Source organism: Podospora bellae-mahoneyi, chromosome 4 (assembly GCF_035222275.1).
Source record: "Podospora bellae-mahoneyi strain CBS 112042 chromosome 4, whole genome shotgun sequence".
NCBI lineage: Eukaryota > Fungi > Ascomycota > Sordariomycetes > Sordariales > Podosporaceae > Podospora > Podospora bellae-mahoneyi.
This window is the reverse complement of record NC_085883.1, coordinates 2624970-2651371: the sequence shown is the minus strand read 5'-3', so window position 1 is coordinate 2651371 and position 26402 is coordinate 2624970. Positions and strand designations below refer to the sequence as shown.

The window sequence follows — 26402 nt, the reverse complement described above, 5'->3', positions numbered from 1 at the left end:
CTAGCGGCTTTGATTACAACTGCAACTACAACTACAACTTGGGATACTATTAGTCAAGTCATACTCTGTCTTATCGGCGCTGATTGGCTGGCTGCAGCTTGCTCCAGATCTGTAGCTGCTGCCTCACTCTACAACACTAGCAGTCGTTGTAAAAGTCGCTCTATAACCTTGCTCCTGAACATATATAGTGAAGTCGCCTAAACTGTGTGCAGTCAGGTTTATAGTCTGACTGTTTCTCACACAAGCCAACCTCAAACCCTTTGTTGCCGGAAGTCCGGAGCCAAGCAAACCAAACAACACATTCACAGCCTCCGAGTGTGCATCAACCTCCAAAAGCAAAACAATGGATATCAAAACCAGGAACCAGAACCGTTAGAAAACCCTTAGTACCGTACCAAGCCATTGCAACTCCCTTATCCACCCATACCTGTAGTCCATCCATGATTTGGTCAAGACGAAAAAGCATTCAACACACCGCTGGAGTACCCGTCGGATAAAAACGACGAATCCAACCCTATACATCATCCATCTTACCAGCTGGCTGCTGTTCCTCATCGTCGTCGTCGAAACTCGCCACCGAGGACAGATCGTCGTCGTCTTCGCTTTCGGCACCGGCATCGTCGGCTGCTTCTTTGCTGGCGTATTTCTGGACGTACTCTGTCATGGGATATCGTCAGCAATTTTGTACTTGTCCATTCACGACCCGAGGATTCCGGAAAAAGCGAGTGACCGTAAAAAGAGAGCAGAAAGGCTACTCACCCTTGACCTTGATATCATAACTTTTCGGCTCCCTCATCAACAGCGCCGCCGCCTCCCCATTCAGCGGATCCGTCGGGTTCGGGTAGCGCAGCAGCTGCGGGAGGAAAACTTCGAAAATATTGATCATGTCGAACATGGGCGACCAGGTTTGGTTGATGACGTCGAGGCAGACCGATCCAGACCTATAATCCCCCAGTCGTTAGCCTCTCATTCCAATCTTGCCTATATGCTTCCGTGTGGTCAAACTTACAGCTCATCAATATTAGGGTGAAAAATCCTGTTCACGAACCCAATACTCGGCGACTTATACGGGTACTGATCAGGGAGCTCGACATGAACCTTCCAGACACCACCTTCGAAGGGAGCTGCACCGTGTTAGCTATCCCACCTCTTTTATCGAGCAGATATCACATACTCTCAGTAGGCCCCTTGAACCGCACGTAAAACTCCTGCCTATCGTTCCCACCACTCGCATCAGTCATTAAGGTTCCCATCTTGCAAACCATCGCACCGTGTGGAGTATCGGGCCGCTGTAGCCATCGTCGTGGCGTCGAGCTTGACTTACACTGCAAATTAAGCATAACCTGTTAGCATCCCACCGCATCAAGCCCCTTGCTCCACGCTGTCGGGTATATGTATGTATACGTACTATTATCATTGACCAAGGTGACCTCATAATCGCTCATGAACCTATCGTCCCATTTCCCATCAGTCCTGATTTTATATCACCCTCCCTCGCAGGTAGACGTACAGCTTCATGACATCTGTCTCGATGCGGCGACGCGGGGAAGCCATCTTTGCCGACTTGGATCGCTACGTTACCAGTCGTTTGGGATGGTGCGGCTTTCAAAGGGACACGCCCGCGTGGAGTTTTCGGCGTCGGTCTTGTCAAAATCGAGGAGTTTGAGTTAGCGGGTGGCAACTGGCAGGGCGTTCGAGGTTTGAGGGATCGGTGTTAGGAAAGGAAGAGAGGATGTAATAAGTAGCAAGCAGAGCCACAGCAGGATAGGTATGGCGTAAAAGGAGGAGATCAACCCCAAAGGTGTTCTTATTTTCGCTGGCCTACCTTGATGGTTTTCTTTTTGGAGTTGGCAGGCGTGCACTTGCGAAAGAGGCGAGCGAGGGCTGCTGCTATTAGGTGTCGACGATCGGATCGGTTGACTCAGCTGGGTGGTGGTGGTGGTGGTGGTCTTATGGTGTACTAGCAGCGGTGGGTGTAGCACGTAGTGTTAATGCGGGATGCGGGGAATGGGGGGGTCTTTTATCTGTGGTTGTTTGATGTGTTGTACCTGAATGGCGGCTTCTTGTTTCTGCCTTGTTAGGTGCCGTTTTATGCAGTTACAGAGAGAGGCGTTGAAGGGCTTGCGATTTTATTGGAAAGGGGGCAAAAGGGGAAGGGAAATGATTGCTTCATGAGGTGGTAGTCCCTTTCAAAGGTCACGACGTCAGACAGTGGAAGTCACCCGCCTGCAGCAGCCTCAAGGTGGATGCGTTGCCCGCCCGCTCTGGGCCTCTTCCAGCCGCTCGGACAATTGCCAGTTGCTCCGAGAGAGAGAGATTCGATGAGGCCACCCAAGTACAGGAGGAGCAAAACCAAGAGTATCCCGCAATGGTTGGCTTTTAGGCCATCACGCCAATTTTGTAATCAACAACCCAACTGCCCGATACTGCCGATCTCTCTTATTCCTGGATCCCATTTGGATGTATGAATGGACATTCATGAGTATTCGATGAGGTGTCAGTAATCGGTGGAGACAGATGACGCCATGCGATTGGAGGGCCCAAGCATTTGGGAAGAGTTGATGTTGGCCCGATGGCGGTCAGGTCTCAGGCACGCCTTTGTCTTCTTTCAACGGGCCCCTTAATCCGGACTGACAGTCAAGTCTCCAACATACAGAATATCCAGGCTTTGGCCTCATGTATACCGATATCTTTGTCAAAGAGACCACTTTAAAGCAACCCGGGCCTGCCGGGTAGTCCCCTCGGAGTTAAACAGACAAGTACGGCGAAGCGGGGTAGGGAACAGCCATCTCCTCACCTTTTGTAGATGGGCATACGACACTATAACCCAATGGGCGGTAGCTGAGGGCGAACGGCAATGGCACAGGCGGAGGAGTCACGCGTGCCTGGCCGGTAACATTTGATCCTCAGAGCTGACCCGGAATCGGGCATGCAAATCGACGGCTTGGCTCCGGTTTTCTGGCTTTGCTGTTGCAAGTCCAAAATGTTGGAGGGGTAAGAAATCTTTGAACTCCGCTCACAACATAGTCTTATAAAAAGACTCAATATCAAAAGTACATCTGACACCAAAGCAACCACAATGGCCCCAAGGCTGAGAGTAGATAACACAATCAATAACAAGGCTGCCACTTCAGCTGATGGATGCATGAAAGTGTTGAAAGATGTCTGATGGAAAAGCACTCGGCGAAACCACTGCCTCGGCTCCAGCGGCCCCAGTTCCAGCTCACCGTTTATGACCAATCATGTTCCACCCCGATCGCCCGAACCGCTTGCAAAGAGCCGGCCTCAACCTTTTTTTCGGGGTAAGAAACCCGCCCTGTAGTTTTACTGGGCCTTTGGGTGGAGGGGCGCCGCAACAAACAAAACTCCAGCGGATTCAAGAGAGATACTCAATTGTACGCAGCAAAAACCATCATGACCCTGCTGATTAAAAACTGCGCGAATTCGCCCCAACCATGCTCATTTTCAGATTTCCAAAAACTCTTCTCTTTCTGTTCTTTGCAGAGGAAAAAAGAGAGCTGAGAAACAACCACCACTTTTTTCCACTTTGAAACAAGACGTCACCGTGCAGCAAGACGCACACGCACACACACACCTCTTCAGTGACAACAAGTACACCCTATGTACCTATCATCACTGTCCTCAGTTGCTCGGAGGTCGGGCGCTACCCTTTCCAGGGGCACACGACCACCACCAACAACACTATCAACAACATCAACACTCAACACCACAACACCCTTTGCCTCTGTATTCCGCCAAAAACATGCATCAAATCAGCAAACCAGAAGCAGCTCCCACTCCCCTATGGGCACGCCACCCACCAACCCCCGCAAAAAGGTCACCATCGGTACCCTCCGAGCCATGCACAAGAGGGGTGAGCCTATCACCATGATCACTGCCCATGACTTCCCCAGCGCCCATGTAGCAGATGCCGCCGGCATGGACATGGTCCTCGTCGGCGACAGCCTTGCCATGGTGGCCCTCGGCATGGAAGATACATCAGAGGTTCTTCTGGAAGAGATGCTGTTACACTGTCGATCCGTTGCACGTGCCACCCGAGCTGCCTTTACTGTATGTGTTCTATTCTGGTCCCGTCTACTCTGCAATAGACTGGCTGACATTCCTCCTAGATTGGTGACCTTCCCATGGGCTCATACGAGATCGCCCCGGAACAGGCTCTCGAGACAGCCATCCGGTTTGTCAAAGAGGGCCGCATGCAAGGCATCAAGCTTGAAGGCGGCAAAGAGATGGCTCCCACCATTGCCAAAATCACCAGAGCCGGCATTCCAGTACTTGGCCATGTAGGCCTCACTCCTCAACGGCAGAATGCCCTGGGTGGTTTCAGAGTCCAAGGCAAGACGTCTGACGGTGCTATGAAGGTGCTGGAAGATGCACTCGCCATTCAAGAAGCCGGGTGCTTTGCCATGGTCCTGGAGGCAGTCCCTGCCGAGGTGGCATCCATCATCACTGATAAGCTCTCTGTTCCAACTATTGGCATTGGTGCTGGAAACGGCTGCTCTGGTCAGGTGCTTGTGCAGGTCGACATGACGGGCAACTTTCCCCCTGGAAGGTTCCTCCCCAAGTTTGTCAAGAAGTATGGCGATGTCTGGTCAGAGAGTCTCCGGGCCATTGAGACTTATCGAGACGAGGTCAAGAGTCGGCAATATCCTGCCCCTGAGCACACGTACCCGATTCCAAAGGACGAGCTCGAGGCGTTCGCGGAGACGGTCAAGGATGTGTAAAGAATATTGGAATTTGGGGGTGTTGGATGCTTCGCATGGCGTGGTTGTCCCTTTTGCACTTGGGTTCAGCGTTGTGGTTTATTGTATGCATTGGCGGTAACTGGTTTTCTGTTTGGCCATTTGATTGCATTTTGGCGGATACCATGTTGTGTTGATAGGTAGTTAGGATGCCTTTGGTGCGTTTCATCAAAGGACTCTTCAAATAATACTCAAGGATAATAGGTTCATGCTTTTGACTGGGACACATAACTTTGTCGCGGTTTCGGTCATGCCAACATGGTAGACTTACTATCCAAACGCAGGAGTAATCGAGTAGGACACATTCAGTCTGTTTTCCGAGTCTTTGAAGCACTGCAGCCCGTAGTGTTAGCAAAGTGTCATGTCAGTACAAGTCGAGTATCGCTTACCCTCCATAAGTTGCCCACTACCTCGTCTAGTGACGGGGCAAAGGTGCTATTAATGTAGAGAAACACACTGTCTGTATCCCTGACCTTGAGAGATCTCCTCAGATGGGCTACAACACTCTCAAACTTGTAGCTGCTGGAAACCTTGACCTGCGCTCGAGGTACGGCCGGGGCTGCTCCGACAGGCCGGAAACGCACGATGACTTTCTCCTGAGGGAAGGCTCCGGCAGCGGCGAGGGCAGTTGTGGCATCACGGGGCAGGGTCATTAGAACTGTGGATGCTGTCATGGTGAGGGGCAGATCCGGAGAGTCACGACCTTCCAAAACAGGGGATGCCGGTGGTGACGTATTGGTGTCGTCCGCTGTCGGGCGGGAGGGTGAAGGTGAGGATGCCATGTTGGCTAAGATATCGGTTGCTGTCCTCCGCCCTTTGGCTATTTGTTGTCAGAGATGATGGACAAAGCGGAGTGGCGGCTCAGTAACGAGCAAACGGATGAGTATCTGTGTTTTTTGTGAAAGGTTTCCCAAAAGAGGAGTCGTAAGCTTTGAGGTTGTCCAGTGTATCAGGGCAACCAGGCAGCCCCACGATCGATCATCAATCTTGGCATGTGCTACTTGTGGGGAACCCCACCCCACCATGTGCTATCTCAGGGTTAGGGTATAGGGTGAAGCTGTCAACAACCACACGCTTTGCCGTCCATTTTGACGACAATGGCTTTGGAAATGTCAGCGGGCCGGGCCGACCTTACCAGGTTGGCTGGTTTTGATGTATAAATATCAAATCCACGCTGCAATAGCTCCGCGACGCAAATGGAACGAAATGGCACGGCAATTACGGCTCCCTGTTTCCATCAGGCTGCCGAATCGCCCGACTTTACTTACCTAGCTAAGAGATCTTTGCTTTTCTTCTTCTCGCCGCTGAGTAACAAACATGCAACACAACCTTGACAGCTTCAACACCTCAGTCAAATATATATATATATATATCAAGTGGCATCCGATGCTTCCATGACTTCGAGAATATCGTTATTCGTGATGTGGCAGCCCTTGCATTTAGAGCAGGAAAATCCATAGCCCGGTGCAGGTCCAGGCGGGACCAGAACATCCAGCCATGTTCCTTGGAGTTGTCAATATCAGGGTCCAGACCCTGTCAGAACCTTTTGTCGTAGGTAAGGCTGACACCCAGCAGAGGGGTTGCAGCCAATCACAGCACGGCACCGATCGAGCTACTGCCGGCTTGGCTGGTGGAGAAGCACGCACCCGCAGCCTTCTCCAAGACAAAAAGTGGCATGATTCTGCTCTCAAATCAGCCCAAATCAAAAGAGTCTGCGTCAGAGCTCCAATCCCCCGATTGGCCTCTGGCCGCCTTCCCAAAGCTCCCCAGAGAATCCGTAAAGTGTCTGAGTGAATTTCCCAAGCCCAAAAGTCAGGCCATCTCGACAGCAACAGAGATCCAGTAGCCCAATCGGCTTCTAGCAGCAACTCCTAGCGACCTCCTGGAATACCAGGGTGCCACACCCATCGAGATCTCAACGATCCCAGGCCCCTAGAAGCCATTTGCAGTCTCACTCACTTCACGAGGAGTGTTTGTTGCTTGTGATCACTGATTTTACCCACCTCCCACACGTTATCCCGCCGCCACGCTACCAGCAAAAAAAGTTACAGCCTCCCTCTGGTGTCCATCTGTCTGTGTGTATCTTCGGCCCGGCTCAACAACACCACCATCCATTTTTACCCTCTCTGGCCGTTGCTGCCAGTTGCCGAGACCGAGATCGTCTTCCTGCAAAGTCGTCCGTTACTGTCAGTCCGCCCCTGTCTGGCTCTAATAGGAAAGGAGATTCTGCCACTGGACCGACATTCAGTCTTCCTGATGCTGCTCTTCGACACTACTCGACAAGGGCCCTAGGTACCTCCCATATTCTCCTCGAGCCCGCTTCCGACTTCCCGCGCTCTCTCTGTCTGTTTCTTGTACACTTCCTGTACATAGCTCTCTCACACATACAACCCGACAACATCACCTCGCGCTCGTCAGCTACCGGCCTCCATAAACCGCATCTGGAGCGATACCTTCCGGGCCAGGTACACAGGCACTACGCTCGAATACGGATCTCGAAGGACTCGACGCCATAGGCGCAATAGCCCCCCTTTTCACTCGTTATCGCCGCTAAGTAATACTAGACCTAGCCGGTGTCGACTCGATTGTCACCTTCGTTGTGTACTTTTTTTACCTGTCTTCTTCTTTATCACTCCCATTCCCCTGTTGGAAACCCTTTCCGGACTGCTCGCAACACGGCTACTTGCATTGCAGCATTTGTCCCACGATAATAGTTCGCTGTTCGCCACCCTGCATTTCCCTAGAACCTCCGACTGGGACCTCTTAATTCAACCTACCTGTATTTGCCATCTTGGGGTAGCTCCAACAGCCCTTGGCTAGGTGCTGCCATATCCGTCAGTGTTCGTGGTCTTACTACATCTCGTGACTATCGGCACCCGACTCCGACCCTCACCGCCGTCCGCTGCTGTGTTCAACCGCCAGCTCATGAACATCTACCCACTGCTGCGTCTCTGTGGCTGCTGATCTTCTCCTCGGAAACCACCCGCCGCGCCTCAAGCATCCAAGCCAGCCCCCGCGCTCGATTACACAACACACTCACACTCACATTCACACTCAGTCACTCAGTCACTTACCTCACCGGTGATTTCAACCAACTCATTCTGTCGGCGCCTGCACACCCTTCTTGAACTAGTCCAAAGCAAAGCAACCTTTTCAATTTAATCCAGCAATTTTGCCACTCACTTCGGTCTTGGCACAGATCGCCAAAGTCTGAACTGCGCACCTGCAAGCATCCCGTTGTTCGTCTGGAGGCCAGACAATACCAAGACCGAAACGAGGCTTGGAGTAAGACGCCTCTCGTCTCTCGATTTGGGTAGACCTTTCGGCCTTGCCATCACTTGACGGACAAGACCCCATTTCTGCCAACAAATTCCCACCAAAGAAAACCGTTGAACTTCTGGACGAAAAGTTTCAACACCAACTGGATCCCGTCCCGGCGACTTTACCCCTTTTCTCTCATCGGCCACGCCAAACGGCATGCACACGCAACCATGGACTCGGACCCGCTAAGACATCTCGAGTTCTTCTCGATGCCCAATAACCAGGTATGACTTTATGAGCACGCACAAGACACTTTGCTCATCACTCCTTCTGGACCTGACCTGGTGGGCCCTTGGCTCTCTCTTGCTGACACATGGATTCAGACGGTCAACCCGGTCGACCAGCCATTCATGACCAGCACCTCGGCTCAGCCACCACCAATATGGGACACCACCGGTATGGGCCTGGCTGGTGGCATTTCTATGTCACCTTCCACAGCACCAACCCCTCTGTCACTGGATTCCATCGCCCAGCCCTCCTCGCTCACCGGCTTCAACAGTATCTCGCCAGGCATTTCTTCCGCATCCCAAGCTTCAGCCCACAGCAGGCAGCCGCGGCCAGTATTACCAGCACGAGGCGTGCGGAGGGACGCCCACGAGCGGAAACGGTCAAGGCTCAGTATGGACGCAACGCCACTAGATTCTGTGGATTACTGGCTGGATTTCGACAAGGATGAGGGGCTGGCCAGTATTCCCGAGGGCGTTGAGGCTTCTAGACGTGAAGGAGAACTAAGACCATCTGTAAAGCGGAGGTGAGTGTCGGTTGGATGGGCGCAATAGCAGGCAGGGCACAGCGACTGACACGAATAGTTCCAGAAACACTGCGCATGCGGGGGGTAGGCTAAAACACGAGGAGACGATGGACGACAGCGCGTTGGACAATGCTCTCTCGGATGACGACGACGACGATGACGGGTTTTCTTCGATTAATCTTGCCGACCACATGTCCAAGATTGAATCTGCGCCACCACCCGAGGTTCCGCCGCGGGAAGGGCTCTACTCGACGCCGCTTAGCTGGGAACGACCGCAGCCGGGCCTGCGCATGGACTCTTTGATTGGTCTTAACAATCAGGCTTTGAACGAGGCGGAGCAGAGGAGGCTAATAGCGATTGCCATGAATCCGGGGTCGAGCATGGGAGGGTTAGGGTCGAATCTGAACTTGAATTTTACGGGGTTGAACCCGGGGATGAGCACAGCTTTTACGGCAGGGGGTTCGGGCAGTGGAAGTATGGGAATGGGCATGGGGACGAGAATGGGGATGGGAATGGGGGTGGGTGGCGGTATGGGTGGTCCAAAACCAGTGTCACCGCCCCATTCGACGACACCTCACCCGAAACCGGGATCTTTGCACCAGCCAAAACGACAGGGCAGTGTCAGTGACAGCAAGGCCAAGGAGAAGGTCAAGGCGGCAGGAGGGGACCGGACGGCGCATAACGATATCGAGAGGAAATACCGGACGAATTTGAAGGATAAGATCTCGGAGTTGAGAGATGCTGTTCCATCGCTGAGGACGATACCTGAACATGAGGAAGGGGAGGACCCGAATCAGCCGTCGAGGGCGCCTAAAGTCAGCAAGGTGGGTTTAATATCGACCATGATCAAGCTCCTGCCAATAAAACTAACCAATACTGCTTGTAGGGTGCGGTCCTGACTAAAGCAACCGAGTACATACACTGGCTCGAGCGTCGAAACAAGCAGATCGTGCAGGAACACCGCGAGCTCTCGAGACGGTTGCAGGCCTTTGAACAACTTTTGAACGCGACGGCAAGACCGCAGTACATGATGCCGACGTATAGTAGGACGCTTTTCGATCCGAGAGGGTTCTGTTGATATACAAAAACTATCGCCCCCAACATCATCACCAATCAAAGCTTTCTTTTATTTCTTCAAGAAACACATTTCTTGTATATACCACTTTTTTTTTTATTCTTGTGTTACTTAATTCCTACTCCCATCAAAAAATTGGCGGCAAAGCGGCTTTCTTTCGTCATCTGTGTGTTTGTTGATTGAAAGGGATGTGGCGTTTTGGGGTGGGAGCATTTACATTTTTTTGGAGGAGGGTTCATTTTGGAAGCATGCTTAAAAATAGGGGTTAGGGGGTTGGATGGGTTGAGAAAATTACATGTTGATGTTGGGGTTTTTGGTCGGTTTCCTTTTGGGTTGGACCGGCCAGGTCTTATTCTCGGGCTATCATTGCCTTGGGAACTTGGGTCCCATTTTCATGATACCGATAATAGTTTACTTGGGATGAATCGCCATGAAGAGAATGGAGAATTGTATCTCAACATTGGTTTCTTGGTGTCGTTGAGTCGAGCGGTATGAAAATTGTGTATGTATGCCTTGTTACTGACGGCTCATGATCGGCAAGAGCAAGAGATTAATAGCAGTAATTGGCAAACCGTCAAACAAGGCAGAGCAAGTAAAAGGGGGAGGTACTTTCTCTGGCTCTGGTGGAACAGCACCTTAACTTAGAATACCTACCCATGAATCAAATGTTAATATCAAACATGGCCTCTTTGTTTCTACAGCTTAATGTATGTGTCACCTTGCTTTTATTTACCCCCTTTTACATACCCTCATCACCTATCGTACAACAACTACACCACCCTACCTCAGCGCTTCAATATCCTCGACCTCCTTAACCGCTTCGGTCGTAAGCACATGCGGCCCCTCCTCATCCACCGCAACACTATCCTCAATCCTGACCGCCAACCCCCTAAAATGCTTGGGAAACCTCTCATCATCCGGTACATATACCCCGGGCTCCACCGTCACGCAGTGTCCCTTCTTCAACGCCACCGACCGTCCATACCCGGGAACATCATGAACATCCAACCCGACATAATGCCCGACATGATGAGGAAACAGCACATCCATCAGATCCTCCCCTCCCTGCACCGTCCACCTCTTCGTCCCCGCTGTCAAGCCCTCAAACCCCAACAACGCCAGCTGCTCCCTCAACCCATTCTCCGCCGCGCGGTGGATCTCATCCAGACTAACCCCCGCGTTCTCCCTGCACAGCGCCACGCACTGCCTCTGAACGGTAAGCACAGCATTGTAGAGGTCTTTTTGAGCAGGGGAGAATTTTCCAGACACCGGCCAGGTCCGCGTGATGTCAGTGACGTAGTACCCGTACTCACCCCCCGCATCGACCAGCACGGTGGAGTTGGCGGGCAGGTCGGACGTGTTATGCACATAGTGGATCATGCAACCTCTGCTTGCGCCAGCAACAACAGGGACATAGGCTGGCCCGCTGAGGCCGTGCTGCGTGAAGCCGTAGTCGAGGTAGGCGTGGATGTCTTTTTCTAGGGTCCAGGGGCGGCGCATGGCCGAGGTGATCACCCTGCCCGAGACCTGGCCGGCGTGGCGCATGGCAGCGACTTCGGCGGGGGATTTTATCGCGCGGAGGGTGTTGACTAGGGTTTGTAAGGGGGAGGTGGGCAGGGAGAGGGATTTGAGGAGGGGCCCGATGTTGGAAGGGGTGGTGAGCGAGGGGGGGATGTCGGTGAAGATTTTGGAGGCGCCGCGGAGGAGGGAGGGGAGGGTGGTGGAGGCGCGGGAGATGTCGTAGCTGTTGTCTGCGTTGAAGACGTCTTCTGCTGCCGAGAGGCCGGACCAGGGGCCGGACCATTGTTCTGCGCGGGGGTCTTTGGGGCGGCAGAAGAGGGAAAACAGATAGTCGTCAGGGCCGGGGCCAGTTTTGCGGATTACGGCGAGGGATTCGGGCTCGAGGAAGCCGGTGAGGTAGAGGAAGTTGGAGTCTTGACGGTAGGGGTAGAAGACGGCGCCGGAGCGGTATTTGAGGTCGGCGGCGGCGAGGAGAGCCACGCCGTCGGGAGGGAGGGAGAGGGCTAGGCGAGAGCGGCGGGAGGCGTATTCGCGGGCGGTGATGCCTTGGGTTACTGAGAGAAAAAAGTTAGTGTATATATTTGTGAGCGTGTGAGGTTGTTTACATACTTTCGCCTGGTTTGAGAATGTGAGGGTGTGTCTCATAGACGGGTTGGCCGAATTCTAGATCGGCTGCTGAGACTGAGGTGGCATAGTTGCGAAAAGGTTTTAATCTTGCACCGGTAAGGGTGAGGGATTGTTGGAATGGTCGGTATATTTGGTGTCTATTTGGGGATGAGACCAGACTCAGTTGCCGTAAGGCAGCTCTGCCTCTTGATAATCTCATGATGTCTCTTTTTTGTAGTGGTCTTGTGAGCTTTGGTGGATGAGATGAGGCTTTGATAGGCGAGAGAGAATTTAGAACATCTCAGCAAATGAAATCCACACAAAGAACGTGGGCATATCTCAAAATTCCACACCCAATGCCTTCTCACAACACGCTATTCTTCGCAACTCAAGAAATTCTCAAGAGTATCTCACAGTCCAGATAGGAAAGCTGGATCTTGAACAATGTCGTCAGATGGGCTGTGCCAAGCTTGAAGATGTCGAGGTTGGCAGTGCCGACAAGTGGCAGTGGATATGCAACTGGGGGGCGTTGCCGTGCGCGACAGAGAGGGGCAGTTGGCAGCCGCGTCGGTGGACCCAAGTTTGTTGTGCTGAACTCAAAGTGGGCTTAGTCGCGGGAAAAGCTTGGACACTGATGTTGACTTGCCGCTGCTTTTTAGATTGCGCGACCTTTTCCACACACACCGAGAAACGCCCCAGTTGCCGACACACCTTCACTTTGATAGACCTTGGTTTGAAGACTGCTTCCGGGCAATCTTTGAGCCATTGAAGGTCTGTGGTGTTTCCTCATCCATCCCTCCAGCTCCAGGGCTTCTCTCAAGTCCTCAACTCCCAACGCGTCGCCATTTTCCGGCTCCATCAGTCGACGCGTCCATTTTTGGTGTGCACGCACGTCCACACTCCAGCCCGCGTTGGACGGTCGTTGCTGCCAGCACCCAGCCCCTCCACATCCGACTCGCACTCTCGCACAAGACCGCGACCACGACCGCCCTTTTCCTTCCCATACCTCACCCAACATCAAACAGACTGCCCCTTAGCATGTTGAGTGGGCTTTCGTATGGCCGCAGTATCTCTATCGCCCGCCCCCTTCCACCAGCTCTCTGCCATGTCGACCGTCAGGAGAGTTCCTCTTTCAAATAATCCCAATGTCGCCAATTCGCCTATGCGTACCTCGGCCGCCCTCAATGGTGCCAAAAAGGTTCGCTCCCATGCTGAGCTCCTTAGGGAGGAGCCTTATGGCCAACCTCCACCAGCAAAGCGCCAGATGATCGAGCGCGGTGTCGCATCCCCCAGCCGAACGAAACCATCCCGAACTATCGTCCACAGAGGAACCACCACCCGCGCTGCTGTCACCACCTCGCAAAAGACTTCACAGGGAGCCGTTGAAAAGGCTTCTCAATTGGAGCTCGCCGAGTGGAGGGCCACCTACAGCGCTCGCTTCCCGACCTGGGTCTTTTATTTTGAGAGTGTTCCTGATGAGCAGCGGTCCAGATTGGCCAAGCGGGTCACTAACCTTGGTGCTGTAAGTGATGGTGTTTGAGACTCGGATCAGTTGAGCCTGAGAGACTAACGTGCCACTTGGAACAGCGTGAGGAAAAGTTCTTCTCGATCGATGTGACTCACGTTATCACCACCCGGCCGATCCCCCGTGCCGAAAAAAGCTCGGCCCATGATCAGGAAAATGCCGCCGAATCCCATGGCTCCGAGCAGCCAAAGACGATAGACCCATCGCTGTTAAATCGTGTTGCGGAGGCACCTCCTGTGAGGAGGAAGCTTGTGTTTGATACGAGTCGGAGGATGCCAGTCCCAGGGCAGGATGCCAAACCACAAAAGTCACGCAGCACAGACATCTTGCTCCGCGCTCAGGACATGAAAATGAAGTTATGGTCGGTCGACAAGCTCACAAGATTTCTTGAAGCATTGGAGGCGGAGCCGCACAAAAGCACCAACCATGGCCGCACAGGGACCGGCAAAACGACGGATCGATCTAACCTTCGTCAACTTCTTCAGCAGGAGCGGGTACATGGCCCGTCAGATCGTGATCCGACGGTTGCTACCAAGGAGATGCATCACTTCAAGGGCCCGTATATCTACATTTACGATATGGAAGAGAAGACGAAACCGGTCATGGCCCGCGAATATGCCAAGGTTGCCGATAAGAAGGATGGAGAGTGGCCGCAGTTCCGTGTAGCTTCTGCTGGCCGGTGCCCATTTGTGCAGGATTATGAGGTCCCAGAAAAGGAGAACCGCGAAAAGACGAAAGCAAAGGAGCGCGCCGCCAAGGCAGCTGCGGCCGAAAATGCTGCCAAACTTCAGCCTCCAGAAGTGCCAGCACCCAAGCCCGCTACAGGAAAGCGGACTCTCGCCGTGATGGAAGACGGGCAAAACAGAGGCACCCCGCCAGTCGCCGCGGCTGATGCGTTGGATCGATCTAGGGTTTCCAACCCTCCCCAGATGGAGTTCCGCACCCAGAACGCCTTTATGAGCCATGCAAAGGCAGGCCGTCTCCTTGCTGGCGAGCCCGTTGCGTCTGGTCTCCAGCAATCCGCCGTAACATCGGCCATCCGCTCCCAGATGATCTCCTCCACTAGTGGTGTGCTAGGTGCCAAGGCGGGCACCAGTAAGGAGATCCACGGGTTGCAACGTAAGGTGCTGGCGAAGGCCGGTCCCCCTGCTGTGTCCCAGGACTTGAGCTCGCGCCGCATGGCTGAGATGAGCCACGATAGCACCACGTTTGTCCGGTCTGCGAGTGCTAGCAGAGCTACACACCGCAAGCTCGAAACTGTCGATGAAGAGGAGGCGGCGAAACAGAGAGAGAAGCTGCGTAGAACCGTCAGTTTGCCCGTTGCACAAAGACAGAAGCGTGATCCCAAGCCAGGGTATTGCGAGAACTGCATGGATAAGTTTGATGATTTTGACGAGGTAAGTATTTTATTATGATGTTGTTTTGCTGTGAAGCAATGCTGACGCAACCTAGCATATTCTTACCCGCAAGCATCGCAAGTTTGCAGAAAATGACGACAACTGGGTTCAGCTCGATGCCCTCCTCGCACTTCTCAAACGCCGTCCCCGTCACAGACACGAAGTTGACAACGACGAGTGGTAATTTGGTTCATACTCCCATTTCATTCCGCGCTCCTCCTCCGCGTGATACCCATTTCTGTCTCGATCCTCTTCTTCGCATATGGCACATCTTGGGCCTTTCTTTATGGGTCTTGGGTTGGGTTTCTCTTATCTCCTTTCTTTCGACGGGCTTGTGATCAACAACTCTAGCATTTGCATGGGGCGCGCTGTCTGTCTCATCCGCAAGAGACACCATTGGTAGGAGGCAACAATAACGTTACGAGCATATCTTTCAAGAGGGGGGGGGGTGGGGGGGTATAGCAAGCCAGGGTGGGAAGGAGTGAGCGGGTGTTAGGTGGAATTTTTTTTGGCTTGTGATGTTTGACTTATCTGTAGTTGGTGTTTGGGTTGGTTGGCTGTCCCCCCTTTTTTTTCGTTTTTTTGTTATCCAACTGGTCAATTTGGTTTGATCGGTTCGCGTGGTTCGTGTCCAGCAGTTGACGGGACAGAAAAGGGGGCAATCATTATCACGGGAAGGGGAGAGGGGCGCAAGAGACCAGATGACGGGATTAACTATGGCAGGCCTTTTGCTCTGCTCATTGGGCTTGGCTTGCCGGTTGTTGGATGTATTGGGAATGAGCTTGCCCATTGTTGTTGAGCGGACAAAACAAAAAGGCAGAGGGATAGGACGGTGACGGAATAGTAAGGAAGCCAGATGATGCTGTCGATTGATGATGGGTTGACAGCGAGGAGACGAGAAAGACTTTTGGAGGCTGCGGTGGTTGCGCGGCTTGGAAAAAGGAGGTCTCGTCGAAGATGGGTTCCGCAACTTACTATCTATATATTATGCTTTGGGCATGTGTATAACTGTATGCTAGGATTATGACAAGGAATTAAAGGGATTACTGTATGTTTGGATCGTCTGAGTGCTTTGTGTGATGTGTTGGAGGTTGCGCCGCGTTGTCTTGAATCTTTCCAACTCTGAGGTAGGCATCCCTTTACATTCAAGCTATGCCATCATAGTCTAGAGACAGGCCTGAGGTCAACCAACGTTCAGTATCAACCGTCGTGTTTCGCCATCCCAAGATAGGTAGTTCACTACATTTTGTGATACCCGTCTTCGGCGGTTGGGAAAATGGGTTACCCCTTACAAGTGTCATCTAGTTGCGGTAGTTGGAAAAGTCTTTTCCATAATAAAATGATTCACCATGAAGTCTGCCGTTTTGTCCATCCGGCATGCCTTGGTTCTAGCCATCGATAGAGAACAGCATAGGAAGGTAGGATTGATCATCTTGTTCTCCAAAGCCTCTGGGCTTCCCATTCGATGCTCTTTCAGCTTCCTCCTGCTTCTGGGCTATGGAGTAAGTAAGAGTGATGTATCACCTCTCTCTTCCCGGTCGGTCCACGTTTATGGCATTGCTGAACGCAAAAGTAAAAGTTTTTCACTGATGTGAAAACAAAAATGGAGAGAGAGAGAGAGAGAAAAAAGAAAAAACGCTGATGTGAGGCAGAATTGCCAAAAGATATTGGGCGACCCCGGAATCGAACCGGGGTTTCTTCGGATCGTATGTGATGTTATTGCGAACAACCACAACGAAGCGTCCTGACCACTAGACTAGTCACCCGGTGAGGTATTACTGGTTGATGGTGGGGATGGTGGAAGATGGGCATATGTAAGGGTCCGGCTAGGGACAGGCGCATTTTTTCCCTGAAGATAGGCAGCTAGCCACATCTGGGAATAAGGCTCCACAAATGACCTTTAAACTCTCTCAAAAGTCTTTAAGCATTACTATAGCCGAAAACGTGGATAAAAACAGGTGTGTATTCTGCAATGTATCTTTTTTCCACATTTCTTTGTATTTTATTACTTACTTATGCGCTTTAAAGTAGGTAGCTTATAGTAAAGGTTGTGGTAGGGTTGTGGTAGGGTTGTGGTGAAGGTTGTAGTAAGGGTTGTGGTGAGAATTGTAATGAGATAAAGGTGGTGGTGAGGGTAGTAGTATAAGGGTTATTAATAGATGCCTTATCTTTAAAATTATAGTTTGAGTAAGCTTGCATTTCTGAGGCTAGTTTTTACAGTGTTTTTGGTTGATTTGAGCTTTTGCAAGAAAGCCTTCTATATCTAATTAGCGTGCCTGTCTTCAGGGAAAAATAATGCCTGCTCCTAGCCGCGCCCCATATGTAAGGTGTAGGTTGAGTGGGGTTTGGGGTTGAAGGTTGGGTGTGAGGTAGGGTTAAGTGTGGTGATGCAAGGTTAACGCCTCTTCATCTGCAAAAAAACATTTGACTAGTTGAATGCAATAGAAGGACTTGAGGCCTCAAAAAAACTTGTAAGAATAATTGCAACTTGGAGGGGTTGTTAGCATCGTGTTGTGGTGATAGGAGGTGTGCTCTTCCAGGTGGCTTCCGAAGTCGACTTGGTAGGTTCGCATATGAGAACTCAAGATTGTTTGGCTGACTAAAAGAAAAATCAAGGATATACTTTGGATGGGTCCGTCCATGGTAGAATTAAGGTATGAAATAATCTGCCTGTTGTTTGCTGCCGTCTTTCTTTAAATTTGTGGACATGATGACTGACTTAAAGGCCGGCAAGCCCACAGCGGTGGCAGTGACTACGGCAAGGAACACTGAGAACTTCCAAGTGGGAACTCATTACAAAAAATAAAAGAGTAGTAAAGATGATAGAGAATAATGATAAACAGATCTGTTGTACATTCGCTAGTAATTTAGGTACACCCCTAAAGTTGGTGTGCTTTGCTTGTAAAGCGACTCACCACTCACCACCTCCCACACTCCACAGCTACTTTAACCCCTTTTCACCCCTAATTCCCTTATTTATTTCGCTCTCCCCTCGGTTGCCACAGCAAGCCTCCCCAACCAATCCCAACCTTCCCCCTCTCACTAAGCCTGGTACCCACATAATTCCTTGCTCTGACCTGTCTACTTCTCTGACACTTCCTTATCCCGACCTGTCATGTTCTCACAATGTAAGACCGGGCAGAAGCAACACCCATCAGCAGATCCCCCATCCCCAACAGCACAATGATGCCGTGTCACAATTTCTCCCTTTCAAGATCGGCACTTCCCATACTTGGCCCAAACCTGGTTCCGGCAGGCTGAGTACCAAGGAAGATGCCCTAGTCACCGGGGACACAGCCAGTCACGATGACGGGACTAGACAAGAAATTGGGGGTCACCGGACCTGCAGAAATGGTTACGAGCTTATTCTCTTCAGGGGCCGGTTTTCTGGGAGGTACTTGGAGAGACTTGTCGGCTACGGTAGGTACCTGGGCAGTACTAGATGTAAGTAGTGCGGTCGTCCCACGCAAGGCTGAGGGAAGTTGTCGTCCCAACAAATGAGCCCAACTACGCTCTCGATGTAAATAGGTAGTGGGTACATCCAACCTACTACAAAGTGATGATGAAAGCCATCATCGGCGATTGACTCCCAAACCCCCTTGTCTGATGAGGTGATCATCATTCTCACCGGTGAAGAAAACTTGCTTCCCCCTTCTGCACACTCCCATGTGTGATTAGGTTGACAGGAGCCCGCACCGCAGCCTCATGATAATTCTGACAATGGGTATCTCATAGCTAAATATCAATGTCAAGTCCAAATCCCTGTCCCATACCCAGCCCTTTCTGCATTCTTGCCCGACGAGAATATTTCGAAAGAAAAAAAAATTAGCACCAACCCACGCCCCATGACGTCGGCTCCCGTCGGGCATTCCTGTCGTGACCGTGGGGGCGGTTGTCCTAGTAGCACTTCCTTGTCTGAAAACATCTGAGATTAAAAAAGCAGCAAAAAAAGACCAACTTCCTCATTAGGAATATCCCAGACTGACTGCCTTGTCTTGCTTACCCCTGAGTAAGAAAAGCGGCTACGCAAGGGGGGGTTGAAGACAGAAAAAGTCTAGCTGCCGATGTTCACTTGCATGATGCACTCTTTCACTAAAGAAAAAAAAGAAATTCACGTTTGCCGCCGCCACCAGTCTCAACTTTGACAACGGCGTTGATGAATGAATGTGCTGTAAGAAAACCCCCACACTCTGCCCAGAGAAAACTGCCGCCCCGATGCCGGTGGGCAACAAACCCGTCATTCACAGGGGTCCGGAAGACTCAGGTCCAGCCCGGGCCTGCCGTGTCCTGTCATCAAAATTTTTCTTCCATCTCCCTCTACAGTGCAAACAACTTTTCCCTCTGACCCGTAAACATTGAAAATAGGATCGGGTATTACCTAACCATTCCCCGTCATCAAATATCCCCGGCCGTCATTGCGTTAATCTTAGTCATTACCCGTCAAACTTGCGGAGGGGAAAAGGTGGGTACACTTTCGGCCCCGATTCAGCGGAGCCCCCGAGTTTATTGTCTATCCACATTCCGTGCGAAACCCGAAGCATTTGTCAACGTCAGTCGGCCTGTGGGACATTAGACGCCGAAGCGGGGCGCGGTGGGATATAGTGTATATAGACAAAGCGGGGAGCAGTTGTTTGTGACAAATTGCCTGCCGGTGGAAAGAAATTGCTGTATAAACTCGAGAAATACATCTTTCTCCTCAGCTAAACCTGCTTTTATATATGGGACCTATATCAACCGAACCAATTGAACTGCTTTCCGGACTTTCTATAGGTACAAATCGGTAAAAATTCAGCTGGTTACGCTAAAAAATCTATAAAAACTAGCTGTAAGTAAACCTATAAGTAAAAACATAAATACACTAGACTTATTTATTTTAAAATATATAAAGCTATTAATAAATGCTTAAAATAAATTTTATATTTATCAATATCACATAACTAGTAAATTATAGATTAATTTAACTAGCAAAGTAATGTTCATAATATCTTTAAAAGAATTAAGCTTTCATTATAGTCTACTACAAGTAACTTTTCTAAATAATCACTCAACTCTTATAGTTATAATTAATAATGAAATAGTGAAAAAACATACAAAACAACTACAACACCACAAATATTCCCTCAACAGGTCTCTAAATAAATGCACCTGCGTGACAGTGACTCACTCGCAAGCCGCACTTCACGTAGGACAAGGAAAAGACGCTATAGGCTCGCAGGTTACATAATAAGCACCGGATTAGCCTGATCAGAGGGCCAAAATTGCATGCACGCGTGCAAGGCACAAAATTTGAAGATATAAAAGTCGATGTCTTGTCTAAAATAGAATGCGAGAAGCAGACTGCTTTTTATACATGACACCTGAACCCCCGAATCCTCCGTGAGCCCACTTCCTTACACATACCCTTAGGCCTGTAGCTGCAACCCAAACCAATAATTACTTTGAGTTTAAATACATTTATAAATATAGTAAATATAGTGTTACTACTTAAATACTTTTTTAATTTGAAGGTTTTTAAATATTGCTTTTAATTTAAATAGAACGTTTTCAAATAAAAAAAAGATTAAAATTAGCATATAATTAAAGTTTCAGTTATTACTAACAAAGTCATTCCATTATATAATAAAATTAACAAATAATAAATAAATTTTAACTATTAGCTTAAAATGAAGAGAATTTAATAAAACAATTAGCTATGTATCAAATTAAAAAAAAAATAAATAGATAAATCTACTCATTATTTTCTATAATGTAATTTTATTTTTAAACTATTTTTCTAAAATTGTCATAATACTATTTACTAAGAATCTTATGGAAATAACTTAACTTTTAATCATAATTATTACTATTGTAACTTTCCAGTTAAAAAGTCTAGGTAAAAAGCTCTTCAAGAGGTTTCCTAAAAGGCTTTATAAGGAGAATCTCAGAAAAAAGTTTTTAAAAAGCTTTTCAAGATAATTTGCAATCTAAATACCAGAGGCATACAAGAGTAATGTTTTTTAAGAAAGTCTTTAGTAAAAGAAAATATAGAGTTGTTTGAAAGAGTTAATTTTTCTATAGAAATGATAATTAAAAAAGGTAATTAAATATATTCCGTTATTGTAAAAATATAAAATTCAGTAAACAAAATAATTATATGGTATGAAAAATAATACAAATTAAATTGTAAAGTAATTTAAAAAAAATAAGCGGCTCTAAATAATATTTTTGAAGTAAAGCTTTTTAAACTATAGTTAGTCGGACTCCTAAACTTGGTGTGATTCCCTTAACTATAGCTTAGAAGCTTATAATATTTAGCTTTAGTACTTTAGTCGTTATATATTATACTTTTAAATCTACCGGAATTAATATTTAAATTAATTAACAAGGCATTTTATTATTAAAATTTATATAAATAATCTAATTAATAAATTTAGGTAAAATTAAATATTTTTAAAGCTGTATACAACTCTACGTAGTAGTACTAAAATAATGAAAACATATTATAGTAGTAATAAGCTAAAGTATCAAGTAGGTAGCTGTAGTAGTTTAATACTAAGGAAAAGTAGAATATTGGTCTACAAAATAATAGCCCAGAAGGTAGTTTGATCGGCTCGGTTGACACAGGTCCCATATATAACAGGGGGTTTGGCCAGGGAAAAAGACATATTCCTCGAGTTTATACAGTACTACAACTAGGTAGATTTGTTGGCAGCTGGTGATACTATGACCTCAAGAGAGACAAAACCTACACATAGCAGTATAGTCCTCCGCGGAAATGCCTAGTGCTCTGATCGATCAGGGGTAAGATTCAGCAAGTTTTCCTGCCCAGCTATACGAATAGCAACAAACTACTATTGCTGGGAAAACGCAGCCGCTCCCCCGCTGAGGGGGTCAACGACATTGTATTGGAGGGTGGGAAAAAAAGAGCCGGGACTCATCGAGTGAGACAGAAGCCCCTCCCCCGCTTCTTCCCCCTCTCCTCCCTCTCCTGCAGGCCATGACAAAGTGATTCCGGATTGTGTTTAGCTCCCGCTTTCCCGCCCTCGTGAAAATGTGCGTATTAACAGACACTACTGCGATGTATCGAATAGTTGAGACGGGTTGTCCTGACAGCGTTTTGCTGCATCGCCCTGCAAACTGCACGCCGGTGGAGCCTCCATGCGAATGGCAAAATTTCTGCGCGACCCGTGACAGCAAGCTGCAGATTCCTTTTGCAGATGCATTTTGGGCTGGCTGAAAAAAAGGTCCTTGCTCTTCCCGACTCGATGACTTCCCTGAGAGGGCGTTGTAAAGAGTGGCGGTGTATCCTCGATTGTTGGCACCACATACCTAGGCACCCGCTGCTCTGTGAATCCTGCTGATTCTCTATGTCCGGACCGGTGTGTGTGTGTACAATAACCTTGGCCAAAGGCAGCTAGTGGTGTGATGCATTTGCATCAATGACCCTCGGGGAGCACCATGGGTGCGTGGCCATGGTGGAATTTCCTTGGAATGCTGATCTGATCAAGGTCAACCGTACACATGCACTGTGCAGCTCTGTAGCAGTACCCCAGAATCGCGGCATGGCTGGCAATAGGGATCAACAGGACTTGCAGCTGTCAGACATGGGAAGACTTGTGAGGTCTGTCAAGAGGGATTGGTGAACTTGCAGTTTTGCTGGCTTGACGGTGAAACCTCACGTCGCCGAACGACGTGTCACTGGCCTCCCGCTCGGTGTGCAGTCGCGTCCCAGGTTAGGCAATCCTTACATAAGTCCGGCCTGACGACCTGTCATCCATTAATGTATTCTCTGACCGGCGTGGGTAGCTGTTGGGTAATGTGCAGAAATCGAATTGACAAAGTGAATTGGGTTCAAGTGCAGTCAACCGAAGAGATCAGCCTGGATGTGACAGACGAGAGGTGTTTCTGAAAATCTTAGAGCAACAACCAGCACGCAAGAGATGCCCAGCGTCAATAACGACGTACCTGGAATAGATGCCAAGACGTAAAGAATTCAAGAAAAAGCTGAGCCATGATTCTTCAGGCGAGGCCCAACAGGGCAAAGGAAACCCAGCGTACTCCGTGCTTGATACATTACTCTCCTGAGAGGCAACTGGCCTAGGTCTCGACCATGACTGCTCCCATGACAGAATGTTCGCTCGGTCTAAAAGAACAATGTGTTTCCCGAGTCCGTTGGTAGCCCGAGATTACGATATATCAGCTGATACTTATGTTGCCGGTGGTACAAGGTCCAAATTCTTTCCGAGTGAAGTCTTGTACAACATCTGATGGTGGGTTGGGTTAGGGCTCATAGCAAGAGGCGTCCTGTCTCGGTGGTCGTCGGATACTGGCGTTCCCGATGTTCGTCGTTCTGTGATCCGGTTCGTGTAAAAACTGAGCCATCGGATGAGGGGAGGCGGGCCGCCCTGGTCAAATACTTTTTGGCCACACCAGATGTCAGCCCGGACCCAGACTGCCACGTGGAATCGAGTCTTGGTTGCAGAGGAGAGGCGGCCAAGAGGTTGAGGAATCCTACCCTGCATCACATGGGCCTCAACCTACTCTAGTTATTTTGGACATGTTTGGCTGGAGGAAGTCCAAGCCCAGAGCATTCCCCGCGTCAGCGTAGCCAATAAAGGTGAAGAAATGGCCCGTCAAGGTGTGGATGATGCCTCCTTTGACCCAGGGGCGTCCTCCATCCCAGCGGTGCTGCGGTACATGGCTCGTGCCTCTTTCTGACCTTGTGACCGAACGACTGATTCCCAGTCAGCCAATTCCATCCCTTCTAGCAACCCAAGATCGAAAAAGCTGCATACGGCTAAGCAGAGCGGGAAGACTGTCTCGGCAGGGAAGACCGATCATATTGTGTGCCCAAGGCAACAAGGTGGACAGACAAGCCATCACCAAAGTATGTATGACATTGCTCTTTTCTCCCATTGGCCTGCCGAAGACTAGTGATGCTTTGACTCCGCAAGTGAGGGTATACGCTATGAGTTGACGGTCAACGAGGGATTGGAAGCCTTTGTCGATAGGCGAAGACCAATCTCTAGTCTCTTGGAATGGACTCAAGGTCGATCCATCTCGGCAGCTTGAACTTGGTGGTTCTGGGCCACCATCGAAACAACCTAAGAAATTGATTAGCTCGTCTAACTCTTGCAATTTGATTTCTAGTTGGCGAAGGGTCGCCACAGGCAGTGTATTACGAGCCTTGCATGGCAAGGTGAGATCGGTGAGATCGTGGGGAAACCCTGACAGCCCCAGAGTTGGAAACGCCACGTCCAAAAAAAAAGGGCTGATGCATGTTCCATCGGAGGAATTTTCCCAATGTATTTGCGAACAAGAACGATTCATCTAGGAGTGCTCGAAGGGCTGCGTAACAAAAACGTAACAAAAAGAGAGCGAGGCCAACCCGCTCTTTTTCCTCGATTTCTCCTGTCGTCATGAACAAGATAGAAACAGACATACAAAACGACACGGCGTTTTGCTCCAGGTACTCGGTACTTGGTACATCACCGGGTACTGCTCCAGAATTCTGACTACCATCAGCGTAAAAGCCAGTCTGGTTAATCGGATGCTAACACATCAGAAGAATTCTTCAGCTCAAGATGGGCACAACCTGTGAGACAGGTGACCATCCAGTCTCAGTCACACCGTTATCCCAGACCGCCGGATCAACCGTCAACAATGGTGGCTTGCATCTCGAGGTGTTGGTGATGATGGTTGCCTGTCTTGGAAGGCCGCTGGATGACAGGACTTCGCGGTTGCACGACCTTGAATTGGAAGGAAGTTGGAAGTTGGTGTGTGACGCACTGTATGGATCCATCCCACGGCACAGTGGGTCATTGCTTCGGTCTGAGGGAGTGTTTAGGCGAACGTGGGGGGTCAGAACCTTCGGTCCGGGAATTTCACCCTTACGGCAATTGAACGTCAACTCATCAAGAGCCAACGCCACCACAAGCTCAATATCAGATCTCAATCGTACCTCAATCTTCTGTGCCTATATCTCAATCTTCAGATATCAAATTGTACATTCGGCGAAACAAACACTCACACCTGGCAACCCGTTCTGCAAAGCTTCAGCTTAGAAACCGATCCAACCCTAGTCACGCGATCTTCGTACCCTCGTACCCCGACTGTGTGTGGGTCCTGTCTGGCTGCATGAAATACCTCCACAGTGCAAGCTGATATTGACTTCCACACTGGCCTGGTACATTGTCTTGATGAAGGGAGGAATAGAATAATTTGCTCCACGAGTTTCGAATTGAAAAGGTATGTTGGTGCTAGCCAACATCTAGACAGCAATTGGACAGACAGACAACCGCCGGGACTCCCCACGCCGCGATTTCGGAGCGACCCCCACCAAACCGATGGCCTGCAAAGTGCCAAAGATCCAGAACCGAGCTGTTGGAACGTGGAGTTTCAGCCCAGAGCGCGGGAGGGCGAGTTGGGGGTCTTCTTTTCCGAAAAAAAACCACCCGACCACTTCCCCCACATCTTCCCCATCGACAACATCCCATCACAGTGGATATCCTGATACGTCCTCTTCCTGTCCCCCGCTTACGGCAGGTCGTTCATTCCTACTACGATCCATTGCGATTATTTGAGGATGACACCAACCAAGACCTTGCAAGACCAAAGGCAACGTCAGCCACCTGCCCTCACAGCTCTAATGCAGACCGAAGGCCCACCTCGTTGTCGAAAAAGTGTCAGGTGCCCCTCCAAGAACCCCTCACTGCCCCTCCATGGGCGCGTCGTTGCACCCCAATTGATCCAAAAACAGCCAGACGCAGCACCCGCCATTTGCTATGGACGTCGTCTGGCCGTGCCTCATTGGCGCCAGCAACGAGTCCAAGGGTTGGCCAGACCGAATGGGTCTCCCAGTGCAGACGGGCCGCTGAGTTGTCGATTGCTTTGCTCCTCAGCCAAAAGGCTACAGTTGCACCCCAGCGTGCCACCAGTGTTTATATCGCTGAGCACTCGAAAGACAGATCGCATGATTAGCCTCTTGTTGCATCCCTTGCTGCTGCTGCAAGGCTGTCCTGATGACCTCGAGCTGGACTGCCAGCCGTGATGCTGCTAACCAGTCGACATTCGCCAGCATCGTGGTCTCGCCATTTCCCAATCAGGCTTTCCGAGCGGCTCACATCCGGGAATGGCGCATCGCAAACTTGGACCTGGCAGTTGCTGTGCACCAGTTCCGTGGTTGAGCCTCTTTGGACCGCCGCCGCTGTCGTCGACAGACGCCGGTAGGTACAGTGTCGCGGGGAGGTCGAAAGGCCCGGCCCATGATATAACACCAACTACAAGGCCAGTTACTGGGTCAACGAGCCAATAGGAACCGCACCACCAAGCTTTTCCCCGATGCTCCACGATACTGTAGATGAAGGACCTCGAAGGGCAACTGGACCGCGGCAAAAGATATTGGGAAACACTTAGTCGATATCTATTCGGCAGAATTTCTGACCCATGCAGCCCACGCTGTGCTCCC

The 26402-nt window shown here is 50.0% G+C and overlaps 7 protein-coding genes and 1 non-coding gene across 8 annotated transcripts; 3 read left to right on the top strand and 5 right to left on the bottom strand.

Moving 5' to 3' along the window:
* Positions 1-57: 57 nt before the first annotated feature.
* Positions 58-3137, bottom strand: ubc8 (ubiquitin-conjugating enzyme E2 H). The gene is made up of 8 exons (XM_062879027.1): positions 2798-3137; positions 1826-2725; positions 1511-1643; positions 1409-1449; positions 1162-1325; positions 1010-1112; positions 760-941; positions 58-657 (listed from the first exon to the last, which is right to left on the bottom strand). The coding sequence occupies exons 5-8, from the start codon at positions 1232-1234 to the stop codon at positions 515-517; spliced, it is 501 nt and encodes a 166-aa protein (XP_062732493.1). The 5' UTR covers positions 1235-1325; positions 1409-1449; positions 1511-1643; positions 1826-2725; positions 2798-3137; the 3' UTR covers positions 58-514.
* A 221-nt stretch (positions 3138-3358) lies between these two features.
* Positions 3359-5000, top strand: ECM31 (cell wall biogenesis and architecture protein). Its single transcript, XM_062879028.1, has 2 exons — positions 3359-4071; positions 4131-5000. Exons 1-2 carry the CDS (start codon positions 3622-3624, stop codon positions 4740-4742), a joined length of 1062 nt encoding a protein of 353 aa, XP_062732492.1. The 5' UTR covers positions 3359-3621; the 3' UTR covers positions 4743-5000.
* atg12 (Ubiquitin-like protein) lies at positions 3419-6190 on the bottom strand. The gene is made up of 2 exons (XM_062879029.1): positions 5150-6190; positions 3419-5093 (listed from the first exon to the last, which is right to left on the bottom strand). The coding sequence occupies exons 1-2, from the start codon at positions 5540-5542 to the stop codon at positions 5031-5033; spliced, it is 456 nt and encodes a 151-aa protein (XP_062732491.1). The 5' UTR covers positions 5543-6190; the 3' UTR covers positions 3419-5030.
* Positions 6191-6456: 266 nt separating this feature from the next.
* On the top strand, positions 6457-10600 carry QC761_407470 (uncharacterized protein). Its single transcript, XM_062879030.1, has 4 exons — positions 6457-8305; positions 8405-8832; positions 8891-9656; positions 9719-10600. The coding sequence occupies exons 1-4, from the start codon at positions 8252-8254 to the stop codon at positions 9908-9910; spliced, it is 1440 nt and encodes a 479-aa protein (XP_062732490.1). The 5' UTR covers positions 6457-8251; the 3' UTR covers positions 9911-10600.
* On the bottom strand, positions 10576-12531 carry ICP55 (aminopeptidase). Its single transcript, XM_062879031.1, has 2 exons — positions 12038-12531; positions 10576-11982 (listed from the first exon to the last, which is right to left on the bottom strand). The coding sequence occupies exons 1-2, from the start codon at positions 12252-12254 to the stop codon at positions 10688-10690; spliced, it is 1512 nt and encodes a 503-aa protein (XP_062732489.1). The 5' UTR covers positions 12255-12531; the 3' UTR covers positions 10576-10687.
* Positions 12532-12548: 17 nt separating this feature from the next.
* On the top strand, positions 12549-16007 carry DBF4 (Cdc7p-Dbf4p kinase complex regulatory subunit). Its single transcript, XM_062879032.1, has 3 exons — positions 12549-13556; positions 13622-14956; positions 15012-16007. Exons 1-3 carry the CDS (start codon positions 13092-13094, stop codon positions 15138-15140), a joined length of 1929 nt encoding a protein of 642 aa, XP_062732488.1. The 5' UTR covers positions 12549-13091; the 3' UTR covers positions 15141-16007.
* Positions 16008-16624: 617 nt separating this feature from the next.
* On the bottom strand, positions 16625-16722 carry QC761_0068600. The gene has a single exon. It is a non-coding gene; the product is annotated as a tRNA-His (tRNA).
* Positions 16723-22084: 5362 nt separating this feature from the next.
* On the bottom strand, positions 22085-24557 carry QC761_0068590 (uncharacterized protein). The gene is made up of 3 exons (XM_062872676.1): positions 24380-24557; positions 23731-24039; positions 22085-23669 (listed from the first exon to the last, which is right to left on the bottom strand). Exons 2-3 carry the CDS (start codon positions 23849-23851, stop codon positions 23569-23571), a joined length of 222 nt encoding a protein of 73 aa, XP_062732487.1. The 5' UTR covers positions 23852-24039; positions 24380-24557; the 3' UTR covers positions 22085-23568.
* Positions 24558-26402: the final 1845 nt, after the last annotated feature.

Bases quoted from the DNA above. Each gene is read 5' to 3' on its own strand.
- ECM31 (XM_062879028.1), top strand. From the start codon at position 3,622: ATGTACCTATCATCACTGTCCTCAGTTGCTCGGAGGTCGGGCGCTACC. The intron at 4,072-4,130 runs GTATGTGTTCTA...CATTCCTCCTAG, and splicing joins CCACCCGAGCTGCCTTTACT to ATTGGTGACCTTCCCATGGG.
- DBF4 (XM_062879032.1), top strand. From the start codon at position 13,092: ATGGCCGCAGTATCTCTATCGCCCGCCCCCTTCCACCAGCTCTCTGCC. The intron at 13,557-13,621 runs GTAAGTGATGGT...CACTTGGAACAG, and splicing joins GGGTCACTAACCTTGGTGCT to CGTGAGGAAAAGTTCTTCTC. The intron at 14,957-15,011 runs GTAAGTATTTTA...GACGCAACCTAG, and splicing joins AGTTTGATGATTTTGACGAG to CATATTCTTACCCGCAAGCA.
- atg12 (XM_062879029.1), bottom strand. From the start codon at position 5,542: ATGGCATCCTCACCTTCACCCTCCCGCCCGACAGCGGACGACACCAAT. The intron at 5,094-5,149 runs GTAAGCGATACT...TACGGGCTGCAG, and splicing joins TAGTGGGCAACTTATGGAGG to TGCTTCAAAGACTCGGAAAA.
- ICP55 (XM_062879031.1), bottom strand. From the start codon at position 12,254: ATGAGATTATCAAGAGGCAGAGCTGCCTTACGGCAACTGAGTCTGGTC. The intron at 11,983-12,037 runs GTATGTAAACAA...TTTTTCTCTCAG, and splicing joins CATTCTCAAACCAGGCGAAA to TAACCCAAGGCATCACCGCC.
- ubc8 (XM_062879027.1), bottom strand. From the start codon at position 1,234: ATGCGAGTGGTGGGAACGATAGGCAGGAGTTTTACGTGCGGTTCAAGG. The intron at 942-1,009 runs GTAAGTTTGACC...GGGGGATTATAG, and splicing joins CACCCTAATATTGATGAGCT to GTCTGGATCGGTCTGCCTCG. The intron at 658-759 runs GTGAGTAGCCTT...ATCCCATGACAG, and splicing joins TTATGATATCAAGGTCAAGG to AGTACGTCCAGAAATACGCC.
- QC761_0068590 (XM_062872676.1), bottom strand. From the start codon at position 23,851: ATGGGAGAAAAGAGCAATGTCATACATACTTTGGTGATGGCTTGTCTG. The intron at 23,670-23,730 runs GTATGCAGCTTT...ACTGGGAATCAG, and splicing joins TCTTCCCGCTCTGCTTAGCC to TCGTTCGGTCACAAGGTCAG.
- QC761_407470 (XM_062879030.1), top strand. From the start codon at position 8,252: ATGGACTCGGACCCGCTAAGACATCTCGAGTTCTTCTCGATGCCCAAT. The intron at 8,306-8,404 runs GTATGACTTTAT...ACATGGATTCAG, and splicing joins TCTCGATGCCCAATAACCAG to ACGGTCAACCCGGTCGACCA. The intron at 9,657-9,718 runs GTGGGTTTAATA...TACTGCTTGTAG, and splicing joins GGGCGCCTAAAGTCAGCAAG to GGTGCGGTCCTGACTAAAGC.